This window comes from Globicephala melas, chromosome 10 (genome assembly GCF_963455315.2).
Source record: "Globicephala melas chromosome 10, mGloMel1.2, whole genome shotgun sequence".
Taxonomy (NCBI): domain Eukaryota; kingdom Metazoa; phylum Chordata; class Mammalia; order Artiodactyla; family Delphinidae; genus Globicephala; species Globicephala melas.
The window spans coordinates 51,805,199-51,822,232 of record NC_083323.1 but is presented as its reverse complement, the minus strand read 5'-3'; the positions used below and the strand labels follow the sequence as shown (position 1 = coordinate 51,822,232).

General features: G+C 38.5%; 1 protein-coding gene and 1 pseudogene across 4 annotated transcripts in view; one reads left to right on the top strand and one right to left on the bottom strand.

Annotated features, from left to right (window-relative positions):
* Positions 1 to 17,034, top strand: part of XPOT (exportin for tRNA) — a 134,639-nt gene that overhangs the window by 39,048 nt on the left and 78,557 nt on the right. For 2 of the 4 annotated variants that reach the window (XM_060306517.2, XM_030866408.3), the window contains exon 2: positions 11,230 to 11,345. The exons of the other annotated variants lie outside the window; for them this stretch is intronic. In XM_060306517.2, the coding sequence (XP_060162500.1) occupies positions 11,318 to 11,345 (28 nt within the window). In that variant the 5' untranslated portion in view covers positions 11,230 to 11,317. The remainder of the gene's footprint in view (positions 1 to 11,229; positions 11,346 to 17,034) is intronic. 4 annotated transcript variants of the gene reach the window in all.
* LOC132597984 (uncharacterized protein C12orf56-like) overlaps positions 1 to 17,034 on the bottom strand; it is a 51,359-nt pseudogene that overhangs the window by 1,562 nt on the left and 32,763 nt on the right.

Sequence of the window (17,034 nt, the reverse complement as noted above, 5' to 3'; positions counted from 1 at the left end):
GCTTTTGTTTCCTTTGCCTTAGGAGACAGATTCAAAACAGCATTGCTACAATTCATGTCAAAGAGTGTTCTGCCTATGTTTTCTCTCTAGGAGTTTTATGGTTTATGGTCTTACATTTAGGTCTCTAATCCATTTTGAGTTTATTTTTGTATATGGTATGAGAAAATGTTCTAATTTCATTCTTTTACATATAGCTGTCCAGTTTTCCCGGCACCACTTACTGAAGAGGCTGTCTTTTCTCCATTGTATATTCTTGCGTCCTTTGTTGTAGATTAACTGACCATAAGTGCATGGGTTTATTTCTGAGCTCTCTATTCTGTTCCATTGATCTATGTGTCTGTTTTTGTGCCAGTACCATATTGTTTTGATTATTGTAGCTTTGTAGTATAGTCTGAAGTCAGGGAGCACGATACCTCTAGCTGTTTTTTCTCAAGATTGTTTTGGCTATATAGGGTCTTTTGTGTTTCCGTACAAGTTTTTAAATTGTTTGCTCTAGTTCTGTGAAAAATGCCATTGGTATTTTGATAGGGATTATATTGAATCTGTAGATTGTCTTGGGTAATATGGTCATTTTAAGGATATTAATTCTTCCAATCCACGAACATAGTATATCTTTCCATCTGTTTGCATCATCTTCAATTTCTTCAATTTCTTCAATTTCTTTCATCAGGTAGGTTTCACCTCAGAAAACTATAAGGTAGATTTACCTCCCTTAGGTAGGTTTATTCCTCCTTAGGTAAGTTTATTCCTAGGTATTTTATCTTCTTGATGCGATTGTAAATGAGATTGTTTTGTTTTGTTTTTTATGAAGTGGTAATTCATCATGGTTTTTTAAATTGATGTATAGTTGATGTACAATATTATATAAGTTACAGGTGTACAGTATATTGATTCACAATGTTTAAAGGTTCTACTCCATTTATAGTTATTATAAAATATTGGCCATATTCCCCATGTTGTATAATATATCCTTGTAGCTTATTTTATACATAATAGTTTGTACCTCTTAATCCCTACCCCTATATTGCCCCTCCCAGGATTGTTTTCTTAATTTCTCTTTCTGATAGTTCATTGTTAGTGTATAGAAATGCAACAGATTTCTGTGTGTTAACTTTGAATCCTGCAACTTTACCAAATTCATTGATGAGCTCTAGTAGTTTTTAGTGGCGATTGCAGATCATTCTTGACTGAGCTTTTGTATCCCTAGACATGCAGACAAATGTCTAGTGATGAAACATTTAAGTGAAAATATAATTTCTTGGTCTTTTGGTTCAGAAAAAATATAGTTCTAGAAGTTCACTTAGCTTGGAAAGCTTAGGGAATCTGGATTTAAGGGAAATTTGAGTGATTTAAATTATAGCAGTATTTCCCAAAGGGCTTTTTATGGATTACTAATTCCAGGCAATATTATAGTCAAAATAGGTTCTGTGGTCAAAGGAAGTATGGGAAATACTTGGGTAAGCCAAGTTCACTGGATAGTTTTACTACAGGACTTCTCAGAGATTTTATATCTGTTTATCTCTGGGACAAAGAAACAGTATGAAGCATTTCTTAAAACGCTTATCTCTTAAGTTTTTTGACTCGAGAAACCTTTTTTTAACAAAGAATTTCAGAGGTTTACTGTTCCACTAAAGATCACTAGCTATTAGTGAATAAAACTAGTATTAAACTTGAAGCCTTTTGATTTCAAACAAAAATGTGGACTGTTAGTACAGTCCACTAACGTACTAACTAACTAACTAACTAATAACTCACTTAAATGTTACTATATATTTGAATAATATATCATAGTATTTGAAAATAAAAAGGCACACACACACAAAATCACAATTCAAAATGTGCATCCTGAGAAGCTGGGTTAGTAACCCTATTTTCATGTGTATAGTACAACCCATGTATGGTTGAAAAGGAGCTGAAGGCAGACCACTGAAAATATCAGTTGCCTAACTGAAGTCAGTATCAGAGTAGCTTTGACAGATAGGAGCAATAAAAGAATTTACATACAGGACTGTATAAAAATTCTCTATAACCTTAAGCATTCCTTTCATAATGGAATAAAGAAGAATATAAACAATCCTTGTTTAGTAATATTTGAGGCTTCCTAATCTTTTTACAGTCATTTAAATCATTACCATGATTAGAAGTTTACCAAAATTCTACTAGAAATATAATTCCCCTCGTTTCTCCAACTCAAAAAACAAGTCTAGGGCTTCCCTGGTGGCTCAGTGGTTAAGAATCCGCCTGCCAATTCAGGGACACGGGTTCAAGCCCTGGTCCAGGAAGATCCCACATGCCGCAGAGCAACTAAGCCCGTGCACCACAACTACTGAGCCTGCGCTCTAGAGTCCGTGAGCCACAACTACTGAGCCCATGTGCCACAACTAATGAAGCCCGCACGCCTAGAGCCCGTGCTCTGCAACAAGAGAAGCCACCATAATGAGAGGCCTGTGCACTGCAAGGAAGAGTAGCCCCCGCTCACTGCAACCAGAAAAAAGAAAGCCTGTGTGCAGCAACAAAGATCCAACACAGCCAAAACTAACTAAATAAATAAATTAATTAATTAAAAAAAAAAAAAGTCTAGTTCTCATATCTGGAAAAGAAGTTAGAACATTGTCAGCACATCGCTCAAAAAAGCAGGATATGTCCTACAGGATATTTGCTAATGTTTGATTCAGGCTGTTTTATAAAACAGCCAGTCTATTTTCAGAAGACACTTCCAAAATCAACAAAGCACTCCATTTAGAAGCTTTTCCTGATATTAAGTTTGAATTGACATTCCATTCACTGTTATATTTAATTATAGTCCTTTATTTTCAGCAACGGCTTCCTTTCAAAGTATCGTATACCCTAGGCTACGGGAAGGAACTCTCAAATTCTGAGTCACTTGCTGTGGTAATACATGAATTCAACCATAAGGATACTGAAAAAAAAGAAAGGATTATGGCATATTTCAAGAATACAATGAAGTGGGTTGAACAAATAAAATTTCTACTTATGAAAAAAATAAAGAGAAAAATGCTGAAATGAATAAATGCTTTTTTATTTGCTCAAATGGAATTTAATTTGAAATCTATCCCTTCTGCCAACTCAATTTAAAATCCATTAAGCCAATAATAGATAAAAGAATTTTAATCTAAAATGGTAGTTTCATCCTGACTTATTATAATAGACTTATTATAGGGTTGACATCACACCCTTAAAAATGGTACCAACAGTTTGATACTTTCATTGTTTAGATTGTTATTATTTCTAATATAAGAATTTTTAATGTATTAAAGTATCTTAAAATACAGACTTTGAAGGGCAAACTCATGGTCTCATAAGTCATCTTATGTTATTGTGGTAGGCAGAATTTTAATATGGCTTCCAAGATTTTCATCCCATGGTATATACACTATATGATCCCTTCCCCTAAAGTATGGTCAGGACCTGTGAATCTATTAGGCTATCACTCTTGTCATTATGTTATGTTAGATGAGAAAGGTGAAGAGATTTTGCGAATATAATTAAGATCCCCAATTAGTTGACTTTTGAGTTAATCAAAGAGAGATTATCCTGAGTGGGCCTGATCTAATGAGGCGAGCCCTTTAAAGGAGAGTTTAGGCCTTTCCTGAGCTCAGAGATATTCCTGCCAAGAAGCAAGCTGTCATGAGTTTTACAGCTATAAGGAAATTAATTCTGCTAACAACTACCCAGATGAGCTTGGAAGAGGGCCCCAAGCCTCTGATGAGACTGCAGCCCCAGCCAACACCTTGATTGAAGCCTTATGAGACCCTGAGCAGAGGATCCAGCTAAGCTGTGCCCAAATTTCCTGATCTACAGAAACTGTGACATAATAAGTGTATGTTGTTTGAAGCCACTAACTTTGTGGTAATTTGTTACATGGCAATAGAAGATTATTAATTGTATTAAACATTTATGGTGGTAGTTAATGGTATAGGTAACATGATTTGACCCCTATGAATATCAAAATTGACTGAAAAGTTAGCGTTACAACCAGACTCTACTATAGCAATATAATATATATATCAAAGGGCATGAAAAGAATTAGACATATCAGGAAAGAAGCTTGATGTAGTAGGGCTGATGTGGTTGAACCAAGTTAAGACAGAACAATTAAAATGCGACACTTTACAACAGAGATTGGTAAGAATGATTTTCTCCATCTTGGATAAAGAAACATAAGGACCAAAAGGTGGACAAAAAGGGTAACATGACTTAGCAATACTTTCAGTGTGGGAGAAGATGTAAATATCATTCATAATTTTCAATCTCCCTCTTGGAGATTGGGAAAATGGCAGTACCATCAACTGCATAAAGAAGTATGCAGAGAAAATAACAGAGTATATTTTCCTTGTATGCTGTAAAGCAGGGGTCAACAAACTATGGCCTGCAGTCCAAATAGCCTAGAACCTGTTTTTGTAAATAAAGCTTTATTGTAACACAGCTGTGCCCATTCCTTTGCATATTGTCTGTGGGTGCTTTTGTGACAATGGCAGCATTAAGTAGTTTCAACAGAGACTATATGGCCTGAAAAGCCAAAATAATTTACTATATGGCCTTTTTTTTTTTAATTTTTGGCTGCATTGGGTTTCTGTTGCTGTGTGCGGGCTTTCTCTAGTTGTGGCGAGTGGCGGCTACTCTTTTTTTTTTTTTTTTTTGAATTTTATTTTATTTTTTTTTTATAAAGCAGGTTCTTATTAGTTATATATTTTATACATATTAGCGTATATATGTCAATTCCAATGTCCCAATTTATTCCACAGCCACCACTGCACCTGACACTTTCCCCTTTGGTGTCCATACGTTTGTTCTCTACATCTGTGTCTATTTCTGCCTTGCAAACCAGTTCATCTGTACCATTTTTCTAGGTTTCACATATATGTGTTAACATACAATATTTGTTTTTCTCTTTCTGACTTACTTTACTCTGTATAACAGTCTCTAGATCCATCCACGTCTCTACAAATGACCCAATTTTGTTCCTTTTTATGGCCGAGTACTATTCCATTGTATATATGTAGCACACCTTCTTTATCCATTCATTTGTTGATGTGCATTTAGGTTGCTTCCATGACCTGGCTATTGTAAATAGTGCTGCAATGAACATTGGGGTGCATGTGTCTTTTTGAATTATGGATATCTCTGGGCATATGCCCAGTAGTGGGATTGCTGGGTCATATGGTAGTTCTATTTTTAGTTTTTTAAGGAACCTCCACACTGTTCTCCATAGTGGCTGTATCAATTTACATTCCCACCAACGGTGCAAGAGAGTTCCCTTTTCTCCACACCCTCTCCAGCATTTGTTGTTTATAGGTTTTCTAATGATGCCCATTCTAACTGGTTTGAGGTGATACCTCATGGTAGTTTTGATTTGCATTTCTCTAATAACTGGTGATGTTGAGAAGCTTTTCATGTACTTCTTGGCCATCTGTATGTCTTCTTTGGAGAAATGTCTATTTAGGTCTTCTGCCCATTTTTTGCTTGGGTTGTTTGTTTTTTAAATATTGACCCAGCACCACTCATTGAAGAGACTGTCTTTTCTTCATTGTATATCCTCGCCTCCTTTGTCATAGATTAGTTGACCATAGGTGCGTGGGTTTATCTCTGGGCTTTCTATCCTGTTCCATTGATCTATATTTCTGTTTTTGTGCCAGTACCGTATTGTCTTGATTACTGTACCTTTTTAGTATAGTCTGAAGTCAGAGAGTCTGATTCCTCCACCTCCATTTTTTTTCCCTCAAGACTGCTTTGACTATTCAGGGTCTTTTGTGTCTCCATACAAATTTTAAGATTTTTTGTTCTAGTTCCATAAAAAACGCCATTGGTAGTTTGATAGGGATTGCATTGAATCTGTAGATTGCTTTGGGTAGTAGAGTCATTTTCACAGTATTGATTCTTCCAATCCAAGAACATGGTATATCTCTCCATCTGTTTATGACATCTTTGATTTCTTTCATCAGCATCTTATAGTTTTCTGAGTACAGGTCTTTTACCTCCTTAGGTAGGTTTTATCCTAGGTATTTTATTCTTTTTGTTGCACTGGTGAATGGGATTGTTTCCTTAATTTCCCTTTCTGATCTTTCGTTGTTAGTGTATGAGAATGCAAGAGATTTCTGTGCATTAATTTTGTATCCTGCAACTTTACCAAATTCATTGATTAGCTTGAGTAGTTTCCTGGTGGCATCTTTAGGATTCTCTATGTATAGTATCATGTCATCTGCAAACTGACAGTTTTGCTTTTTCTTTTCCAATTTGTATTCCTTGTGTTTCTTTTTCTTTTCTGATTGCCATGGCCAGGACTTCCAAAACTATGTTGAATAATAGTGGCGAGAGTGGACATCCTTGTCTTCTTCCTGATCTTAGAAGAAATGCTTTCAGTTTTTCACCATTGAGAATGATGTCTGCTGTGGGTTTGTTGTATATGGCCTTTATTATGATGAGGTAGATTCCCTCTATGCCCACTTTCTGGAGAGTTTTTATCATAAATGGGTGTTGAATTTTGTCAAAAGCTTTCTCTGCATCTATTGAGATGATCATATGGTTTTTATTCTTCACTTTGTTAATATGCTGTATCACATTGATGGATTTGCGTATATTGAAGAATCCTTGCATCCCTGGGATAAATTCCACTTGATCATGTTGTATGATCCTTTTAATGTGTTGTTGGATTCTGTTTGCTAGTATTTTTGCATCTATATTTATCTGTGATATTGGTCTGTAATTTTCTTTTTTTGTAGTATCTTTATCTGGTTTTGGTATCAGCGTGATGGTGGTCTCATAGAATGAGTTTGGCAGTGTTCCTGCCTCTGCAATTTTTGGGAAGAGTTTGAGAAGGATGGGTGTTAGCTCTTCTCTAAATGTTTGATAAAATTCGCCTGTGAATCCATCTGGTCCCGGACTTTTATTTGTTGGAAGATTTTTAATCACAGTTTCAATTTCATTACTTGTGATTGGTCTGTTCATATTTTCTATTTCTTCCTGGTTCAGTCTTGGAAGGTTATACCTTTCTAAGAATGTGTCCATTTCTTCCAGGTTGTCCATTTTATTGGCATAGAGTTGCTTGTATTGTTCTCTTAGGATGCTTTGTATTTCTGTGGTGTCCGTTGTAACTTCTCCTTTTTCATTTCTAACTTTATTGATTTGAGTCCTCTCCCTCTTTTTCTTGATGAGTCTGGCTAAAGGTTTATCAATTTTGTTTATCTTCTCAAAGAACCAGCTTTTAGTTTTATTGATCTTTGCTATTGTTTTCTTTGTTTCTATTTCATTTATTTCTGCTCTGATCTTTATGATTTCTTTCATTCTACTAACTTTGGGTTTTGTTTTTTCTTTTTCTAGTTCTTTCAGGTGTAAGGTTAGATTGTTTATTTGAGATTTTTCTTGCTTCTTGAGGTAGGCTTGTATTGCTATAAACTTCCCTTTTAGAACTGCTTTTGCTGCATCCCATAGGTTTTGGATTGTCGTGTTTTTGTTATAATTTTTCTCTAGGTATTTTTTGATTTCCTCAGTGATCTCTTGGTTATTTATAACATATTGTTTAGCCTCCATGTGTTTGTGTTTTTTACGTTTTTTTCCTTGTAACTGATTTCTAATCTCATAGCGTTGTGGTCGGAAAAGATGCTTGATATGATTTCGATTTTCTTAAATTTACTGAGGCTTGATTTGTGACCCAAGATATGATCTATCCTGGAGAATGTTCCATGCACACTTGAGAAGAAAGTGTAATCTGCTGTTTTTGGATGGAATGTCCTATAAATATCAATTAAATCTATCTCGTCTATGGTGTCATTTAAAGCTTGTGTTTCCTTATTTATTTTCATTTTGGATGATCTGTCCATTGGTGTAAGTGAGGTGTTAAAGTCCCCCACTATTATTGTGTTACTGTCGATTTTGTCTTTTATAGCTGTTAGCAGTTGCCTTATGTATTGAGGTGCTCCTATGTTGGGTGCATATATATTTATAATTGTTATATCTTCTTCTTGCATTGATCCCTTGATCATTATGTATTGTCCTTCCTTGTCTCTTGTAACATTCTTTAAAGTCTATTTTATCTGATATAAGTATAGCTACTCCAGCTTTCTTTTGATTTCCATTTGTATGGAATATCTTTTTCCGTCCCCTCACTTTCAGTCTGCATGTGTCCCTAGGTCTGAAGTGGGTCTCTTGTAGACAGCATATATATAGGTCTTGTTTTTGTATCCATTCAGCAAGCCTGTGTCTTTTGGTTGGAGCATTTAATCCATTCACGTTTAAGGTAATTATTGATATGTATGTTCCTATGACCATTTTCTTAATTGTTTTGGGTTTTTTTTTGTAGCTCCTTTTCTTCTCTTGTGTTTCCCAGTTAGAGAAGTTCCTTTAGCATTTGTTGCAGAGCTGTTTTGGTGGTGCTGAATTCTCTTAGCTTTTGCTTGTCTGTAAAGCTTTTGATTTCTCCATCAAATCTGAATGAGATCCTTGCTGGGTAGAGTAATATTTGTTGTAGGTTCTTCCCTTTCATCACTTTAAATATATTGTGCCACTCCCTTCTGGCTCGTAGAATTTCTGCTGGGAAATCAGCTGTTAACCTTATGGGAGTTCCTTGTATGTTATTTGTCATTTTTCCCTTGCTGCTTTCAATAATTTTTCTTTGTCTTTAATTTTTGCAATTTTGATTACTATGTGTCTTGGCATGTTTCTCCTTGGGTTTATACTGCCTGGGACTCTCTGCACTTCTGGGACTTGGATGGCTATTTCCTTTCCCATGTTAGGGAAGTTTTCGGCTATAATCTCTTCAAATATTTTCTTGCGTCCTTTCTCTTTTCTCCTTCTGGAACCCCTATAATGTGAATATTGTTGCGTTTAATGTTGTCCCAGAGGTCTCTTGGGCTGTCTTCATTTCTTTTCATTCTTTTTTCTTTATTTTGTTCCATGGCAGCGAATTCCACCATTCTGTCTTCCAGGTCACTTATCCATTCTTCTGCCTCAGTTATTCTGCTATTGATTCCTTCTAGTGTATTTTTCATTTCAGTTATTGTATTGTTCATCTTTGTTTGTTTGTTCTTTAATCCTTCTAGGTGTTTGTTAAACATTTCTTGCATCTTTGCCTTCATTCTTTTTCCGAGGTTCTAGATCATCTTCACTATCATTATTCTGAATTCTTTTTCTGGAAGGTTGCCTATCTCCACTTCATTTTGTTTTTCTGGGGTTTTATCTTGTTCCTTCATCTGGTACAAAGTCCTTTGCCTTTTTTTTTTTTTAATTAATTTATTTTTGGCTATGTTGGGTCTTCGTTTCTGTGCGTGGGCTTCCTCTAGTTGCAGCGAGCGGGGGCCACTCTTCATTGCGGTGTGCAGGCCTCTCACTGTTGCGGCCTCTCTTGCTGTGGAGCACAGGCTCCAGACGTGCAGGCTCAGTAGTTGTGGCTCACGGGCCTAGTTGCTGCGTGGCATGTTGGGTTTTCCCAGACCAGGGCTCGAACCCGTGTCCCCTGCATTGACAGGCAGATTCTCAACCACTGCGCCACCAGGGAAGCCCTGCCTTTTCATTTTGTCTATATTTCTGTGAATGTGGTTTTACTTCAACAGGCTGCAGAATTGTAGTTCTTCTTGCTTCTGCTGTCTGCCCTCTCATGGATGAGGCTATCTAAGAGGCTTGTGCAAGCTTCCTGATGGGAGGGACTAGTGGTGGGTAGAGCTGGGTGTTGCTCTGGTGGGCAGAGTTCAGTAAAACTTTAATCTGCTTGTCTGCTCATGGGTGGGGCTGGGTTCTCTCCCTGTTGGTTGTTTGGCCTGAGGCGACCCAGCACTGGAGCCTACCCAGCTTTTTGGTGGGGCTAATGGCGGACTCTGGGAGGCCTCACACCAAGGAGCACTTCCCAGAACTTCTGCTGCCAGTGTCCTTGTCCTCACGGTGAGACACAGCCACCCCCACCTCTGTAGGAGACCCTCCAACACTAACAGGTAGGTGTGGTTAAGTCTCCTACGGGGTCACTGCTCCTTCCCCTGGGTCTGATGCGCACACTACTTTGTGTGTGCCCTCCAAGAGTGGAGGCTCTGTTTCCCACAGTCCTGTCGAAGTCCTGCAATCAAATCCCGCTAGCCTTCAAAGTCTGATTCTCTACGAATTTCTCCTCCCGTTGCCAGACCTCCGTGTTTGGGTGCCCGACGTGGAGCTCACAACCTTCACTCCAGTGGGTGGTATAAGTGTTCTCCAGTTTGTGAGTCACCCACCCAGCAGTTATGGGATTTGATTTTATTGTGATTGCGCCCCTCCTACTATCTCATTGCGGCTTCTCCTTTGTCTTTGGATGTGGGGTATCTTTTTTGGTGAGTTCCAGTGTCTTCTTGTCAATGATTGTTCAGCAGTTAGTTGTGATTCCGGTGCTCTCGCAAGAGGGAATGAGGGCGTGTCCTTCTACTCCGCCATCTTGAGACAATCTCTTGGAGCTGCTTTTGATGTTAATCATTTGACCAACAAGACAAATTCAGGATTTAGTCCAGAGTATAGTTGTCACTGAGACACCTGCTCCCTGCAGATCCCAGAAGCTTGTGGGGGCCCTCCGGGGGCTACTCTTTGTTGCAGTGCGCGGGCTTCTCATTGCAGTGGCTTCTCTTGTTGCGGAGCACGGGCTCCAGGTGCACAGGCTTCAGTAGTTGTGGCTTGCAGGCTCTACAGCGCAGGCTCAGTAGTTGTGGCGCACAGGCTCAGTTATTCTGTGGCATGTGGGATCTTCCCGGACCAGGGCTCAAACCGTGTCCACTGCATTGGCAGGTGGATTCTTAACCATTGAGCCACCAGGGAAGCCCATACTATATGGCCTTTTACAGAAATGTTTGACCATCCCTGCTATAATGCACAGTATGCCCATAGTCCCTGGCACATAGCAAGTTGCTTAAGGTATGTTAATGAGTATTATCATTAAAATTTATTTGTAAAGGTCTCTAATAAATAGCCTGGACAAATATTACTAAAAGTTCTTATTCTTCCCTCTGGTTTAAATGTTTCAGAGTCCATGGCTCTCTTCCTTCTTCCACCTTCTAGTACAAGAAATGTAGATAAACAATTGATATGGGTAGAAAAAAATTAAGATTTTAGTCAGACCATTGCCCGAGGGTGTAATTCATAGCCTATAAATCTCACAAAAAGGTCAAGCAGATAATATGGAAGACATGCAAACACATACTTTCTGTGGCAAAGAATGCTGTTGTCCCTCACTATACGTTCTTCCATTCTTCCTTTAAATTACAGATGTCCCATTGCCATCTATAGTTTAGCTAGGCACACAGCTGTCCAACTACAGACGCATTTTGCAGCCTCTTCTGCAGCTAGAAACACCATGTGCCTAAAGTTCTCACCAACAGAAGGTAAGCAAAAGTCTTATACGCCTTGCTTAAAAAGGAAAGTTGCTTGCCCTTTACTTCTCTTCCTGATTCCCACAGGGAGTTATAAAAGCAAGCAATTTAGCCAGCTAACCATGAGGACAAAGATAGCATGATAGAAGATAGCAGAGCAACAAAAAGGAGGGAACCTAAGTCTCTGGCTGATCTTGTAGAGGAAAAGCATGGCTATTAACTCGGGACTGTTATGTAAGAATGATGTAAATTTCTATCTTCTTCGGGCCACATATCTTGGAGTATCTTACAACAGCTTTCCCTCCAATGTCATTCACTCCAAGGTCACACAATTATATACTAAAGGGAGCTACTATAGTTCCTGCCTTTGCAATGTGGATAAAAGTGTACTCTAGAAAATTCTAATAGAGACCCCCTCGTTTTTAACGTATGATGGTTCATTTGGTCTTTTTCAGGCAATGACAAAAGATAAACTTATGCTAACAAAATCTTTGTGCCCCCAATAATCAGAGAGGACTCAGTATGTTAATTAATGTATTCATCAAAGAAGGAAGTGAGACAAAAGAGTTTAATATATTTACAAGGGGATTGAACAGAGAAGTCTAAGAGAGTTGAGTTCTGGAAGACACTCAGTAGAATAGTTAATGGGTTGCAACTACAAGGTCTCAATTTTTAAAAGGCCTTACTTCTTAGCTGCCAATGTGTTCAGGGGTGATGCCTCAGTTTCTGTTTCTCTGAACATCAGTCCCAGAGTCTGTATAATTTCAATGCATGCCCTAGAAAACAAAGAGAAAAAAAAATCACAGAAATGGCATGATTTCATTGTAAGTTAAGAATTCCACAAAATCAGTAATGCTCAATAGAACTGCATTCAGATAGCCATGTAGAAAAAAGTATAGGAAGGAAATTCTGTATGTTAAATTGCCAACATTGGTTGAGTGTCTACTCTGTGACTGCTACATAGTAAGCACTCAAAAATATTTGTTGAATGAATGAATTAATAGGTGCATGTCAGGATTAAAAGTCATTTACATATTGATTTTTGCACTTATTTTTTGCAGAGTTTTAATGATAATCACACTATTTTTAAACTACATTTAATAATTTTAACTGTTTCAAGTAGTAATTTCTGGCTCAAAATTTCAAAGGTAAAAAAGGGAATACAGTGAAAGGTGTCTTTTATTCAGACACTCATTTTTTTCCCTTTTGGGACAGCCAGTATTACTAGTTTCTTGTGTAGTTTTTCTTTAACTATACAATTAGAACAAAATAAATGCTGTTTTTAAAAAATCTATGTGAAGCAAAACTTGCTGCCCTATTAATCATTAATACAGTATATATTTTGCCCAATGCCTTCCATTTATCTTGAACATCGTAGGGAAAAATATCTATGATTATCCAGTTAGTACTTACACCAGCTCACCAACACTTTGGCTTTTATTTTGATGTGCATTCTTATCCCTAGACTCTGGCAAGTACTCATGAAGTTTGTTTACTAGGAAATAAAAACGGTCACTGGTCTGTGAAAGCAAGCAGGAAAGAAGACGGTAATTAAGGTATCTGTTGGCAAAACTCTCAATTCTTACATAATAAAAATAAGAAGAAATGATTTGTTCTTCAATTAGGGAGAAAGTGATTTACATTCTCTCTCATTAACACTAGCATAACCCAAATTGAAAATATACTTTTACTTACAACCAGAAGACCATTGTCCTGGTGAACAGAGCCAGAGCTAAAACCTAGCGGGTGACGCTGAGAGATGCCTTCTAGGCCCAGCTTCACCATTAATAGTGAAGATCATCCAGAAGTAGGTGTATAACGTTAGGCCAGTCATTCAGTCACCTTGGAATAATAATATTAAATGGGGGCCGCTATATTTCCTGCCTTTCCAAAGTAATTTGGCCTTTGTGAGGACATAATGAAATAATGGCTAGAAAAGCACTCACTTAAAACTGTTTACTAATTCAGAAACAAATGTACAGCAGTGGTATAGCCCATGAAGATGGTGCAGAATGATTTTAATACTTCTGTTAATACAGTGGAAATGTAGATTGCCACTTCTGCCAAAATAAACACTGACTTAAGAGTGTGGGAACCAGTTTTTTTTGTGTTCCTATCCAGCCTCATGAGATAATTGAGCATGAAAATAAGCACAGGCCCATGAAATCAGGCAAGTTGGTACTAATGAGAATTGGATATAATTGCTTCTCTTTTCTATTCCTCTACTGTTCATTTTTTCCCCAGCACTTTCTGTAAGGTCGGATCTTAACAAACGGCACCGCGAAACAGAGGAAAGCTTCAAGTGAGCTTTATTAGGGAGCGCTCCCGGGCGAGGTTCACTGGTCCGAGAGAAAGGGGCCAGAGAAGTCGCACGGGTTGGGCAAGATTTTATAGGGGAAGAAGGGAAAGGGGTGTGGTGAATCTGGGAGGGCGCAGGGTATTCCTTATTTGGTGGTCTTTTCGGGTATCCTGGGGGACCGTTAGTCCCGCCCCTCGAAAGGCGGGAAGGCTGGGCCGGGTGCAAAGTCCCCAGGTCAGTTTCTGGAACTGGGTGGTCCGGAATGTCTCCAGGTCAGTTTCTGGAACTGGGTGGTCCGGAGAATTTCGGTCTGATGCAACCTGTGAATCTGATTGTGTTCCCCTGCCTCGGGCCAGTTGGCCTTACACTTTCATTTACTAGTGGCAACTTAGACTCTTCGTTTAGACAGGTATATGTGTGCTCAGAAGAGGCTGAGGACGGCAAGTGGAAAGAGGGAAGGACAAAAGGAGCAGGACGTACACCTTGGCCCTCTCAGGAGTGCTGGGGTTGCCGAGGGTGGTAACTTTACACGCTGACTCTGGAGCCAGGTTCTTTGAGTTCAAATACCAGCTCTGCCACTGGGTAGCTGTAGGACATTTGGCAGATTACTTATACATTCTGTGACTTTTCATCTCTAAAATGGGATTAATAGAATCACCTCATGAGGTTGATGTTAGGATTAAGTAAGATATTATTTGTAAAGCCTGAACAGTACTCAACATATTGTATGTGCTTAATAAAGTCAGTTATTATTGTGATCTCCCACCGCTCAGTGGTTCAGGAATTTTCACTTATAAAATATCTTCTGCCTACCAGCAACAACATGAAAGAGTCTCAAAAATATTATGTCAAAAGAAGCCAAACACAAAAGTGTACATAGTGTACAATTCCATGTAAGTGGAATTCTAGGACAGGCAAAACTAATCTATGACAACAGAAAGTACAATAGTTGCCTGAGGCCAGGGGTCAGAGGAAACTGACTGCCAGAGGGCACGAGGTAGCCCTAAGGGGTGATAGAAATGTTCTCAGTCTTGACTGGGGTGGTGTTTATACAGATATATACATTTGTTAAAACTCTTTACAATGCACTCAAAAGTATGTGCACTTTATTATATGTAAATTGGACGCCAGTATTTCTCCAAAGAAGATATACAAATTGCCAATAAGCATGGGAAAAAATGCTCAACATCACTAATCATTAGGGAAATGCAAATCAAAACTATTAGGTACCCCCAACACCCATTAGAATGGCTACTATCAAAAAATCAGTAAAGGGCTTCCCTGGTGGTGCAGTGGTTGAGAGTCCGCCTGCCGATGCAGGGGACACGGGTTCCTGCCCCGGTCCGGGAAGATCCCGCATGCTGCAGAGCAGCTGGGCCCGTGAGCCATGGCCGCTGAGCCTGCGCGTCTGGAACCTGTGCTCTGCAACGGGGGAGGCCACAACAGTGAGAGGCCTGCGTACCGCAAAAAAAAAAAAAAAAATCAGTAAATAACAAGGATGTGGAAAAACTGGAGCCCTTATGCACTGTTGGTGGGAATGTAAAATGGTATAGCTGCTGTGAAAAGCAGTATGGCGGTGCCTCAAAAAATTAAAAATAGAATTACCATATGATTTAGCAATTCTGCTTCCAACTATACTCCCAAAAGAATTGAAAGCAGGGTCTCAAAGAGATACTTACACACCCATGTTCATAACAGCATTATTCACAGTAGCTAAAATGTGGAAGCAACCCAAGTGCTAATCAATGGATGAATGGATAAATAACATGTGGTATTACATACCGGGAATATTATTCAACCTTAAAATGAAGGAAATTCTGACGTATACTCTAACATCAATGAATCTGGAAGACATCATGCCAAGTGAGATAAGCCAGTCACAAAATGACAAATGCTGTATAATTCCTCTTACATGAGATATTTAGAATAGTCAAACTCATAGAGGCGCAAAGAGGAATGGTGGTTGCCAGGGGCTGGGGGGAAGGGGAAATGGGGTGTTGTTGTTTAATGAATATAGTTTCAGTTTTGTAAGATGGAAAGAGTTCTGCAGAAGGATGGTGGTGATAGATATACAACATGAGTGCCTAACACTGAACTAGACACTTAAAAATGGTTAAGATGGTAAATTTTATGTTATATGTATTTCACCATAGTTTTTAAAAACTGAAGGAAAAAAAAACTTCATGAAGAAAAAAAGAATGGTTGGGAAATAACATGTCTAGAGAACTCTTTCATTCATTCATTGAACATGTAACTATTGATTGCAGCCATGTGGCAGGTACTATGCTAAGTAATGAGAATAACACCTTAAGCAAAACTGACAAACTGGACATGGTGTCAGTATTCCTAAAGCTTGCAGTTTAGTCAACCTGTACAAAAGTGTTCTCGTAATTTAAAATTTTTCTTGTAATAAAATTGAAGAATAAAAATTACCTACAGAGGAAAATTATACCCCAATGAAGTTGATTTTTAAAAGGGAAAATGATAAACATTTGACACTTGAACAACACGAGATGTGAGTATAACTTACAGTCAGCCCTCCGTATCTGCGGTTCCACACCTTGGATTTAACTAACCGTGATCGTGTAGTAGTTTAGTATTTACTATTGAAAAAATCAACATATAAGTGGACCCAAGCAGTTCAAACTAATGTTGTTCAAGGGTCAACTGTATATATTATGATTATATAATATTATATTGTTTATTATATGATTATAATAATTGTATTATTAATTATAAGATTATGCCTATAGTTATTCATTATATTAACTTTATTTATTTATTTATTTTTGCGGTACACGGGCCTCTCACTGTTGTGGCCTCTCCCATTAAAGAGCACAGGCTCTGGACGCGCAGGCTCAGCGGCCATGGCTCACGGACCCAGCCGCTCCGCGGCATGTGGGATCCTCCCGGACCGGGGCACGAACCCACATGCCCTGCATCGGCAGGCGGACTCTCAACCACTGCGCCACCAGGGAAGCCCCTATTATAATTTTTAAATATATATGTATAATTTCCCATCCTCTTACCCAAGAACCAAAAATTAAAGCTGCCTCTAATTTCCCCACCCCAGTGTGGGTTCTTAAGGGAGCTTCACATAAACTTACATTCTGCAGGGAGCCCAGCACAAAGTTGGAAAAAAACACTGCTTTAGCTTAAGGCTATGATAACCATTTAAATAAAAGAGCTCCTAAAAGAAGATTAAAATGTTGAGTTTTACTAGTCATATTTGTTAACTCTGTGTAAATGAATATGAGACTAGATTTTGGTTGCAGGTTAGAGAGAGAATATAAGGCTACCAGCTCTGAGGGACACAACGTACTCCACTGAAGTAGGGAAAGACCCCAAACAGGAAGACTACCCATGTGCCTTTATTTCCCTCTCTATTCACTTTGACCTTTC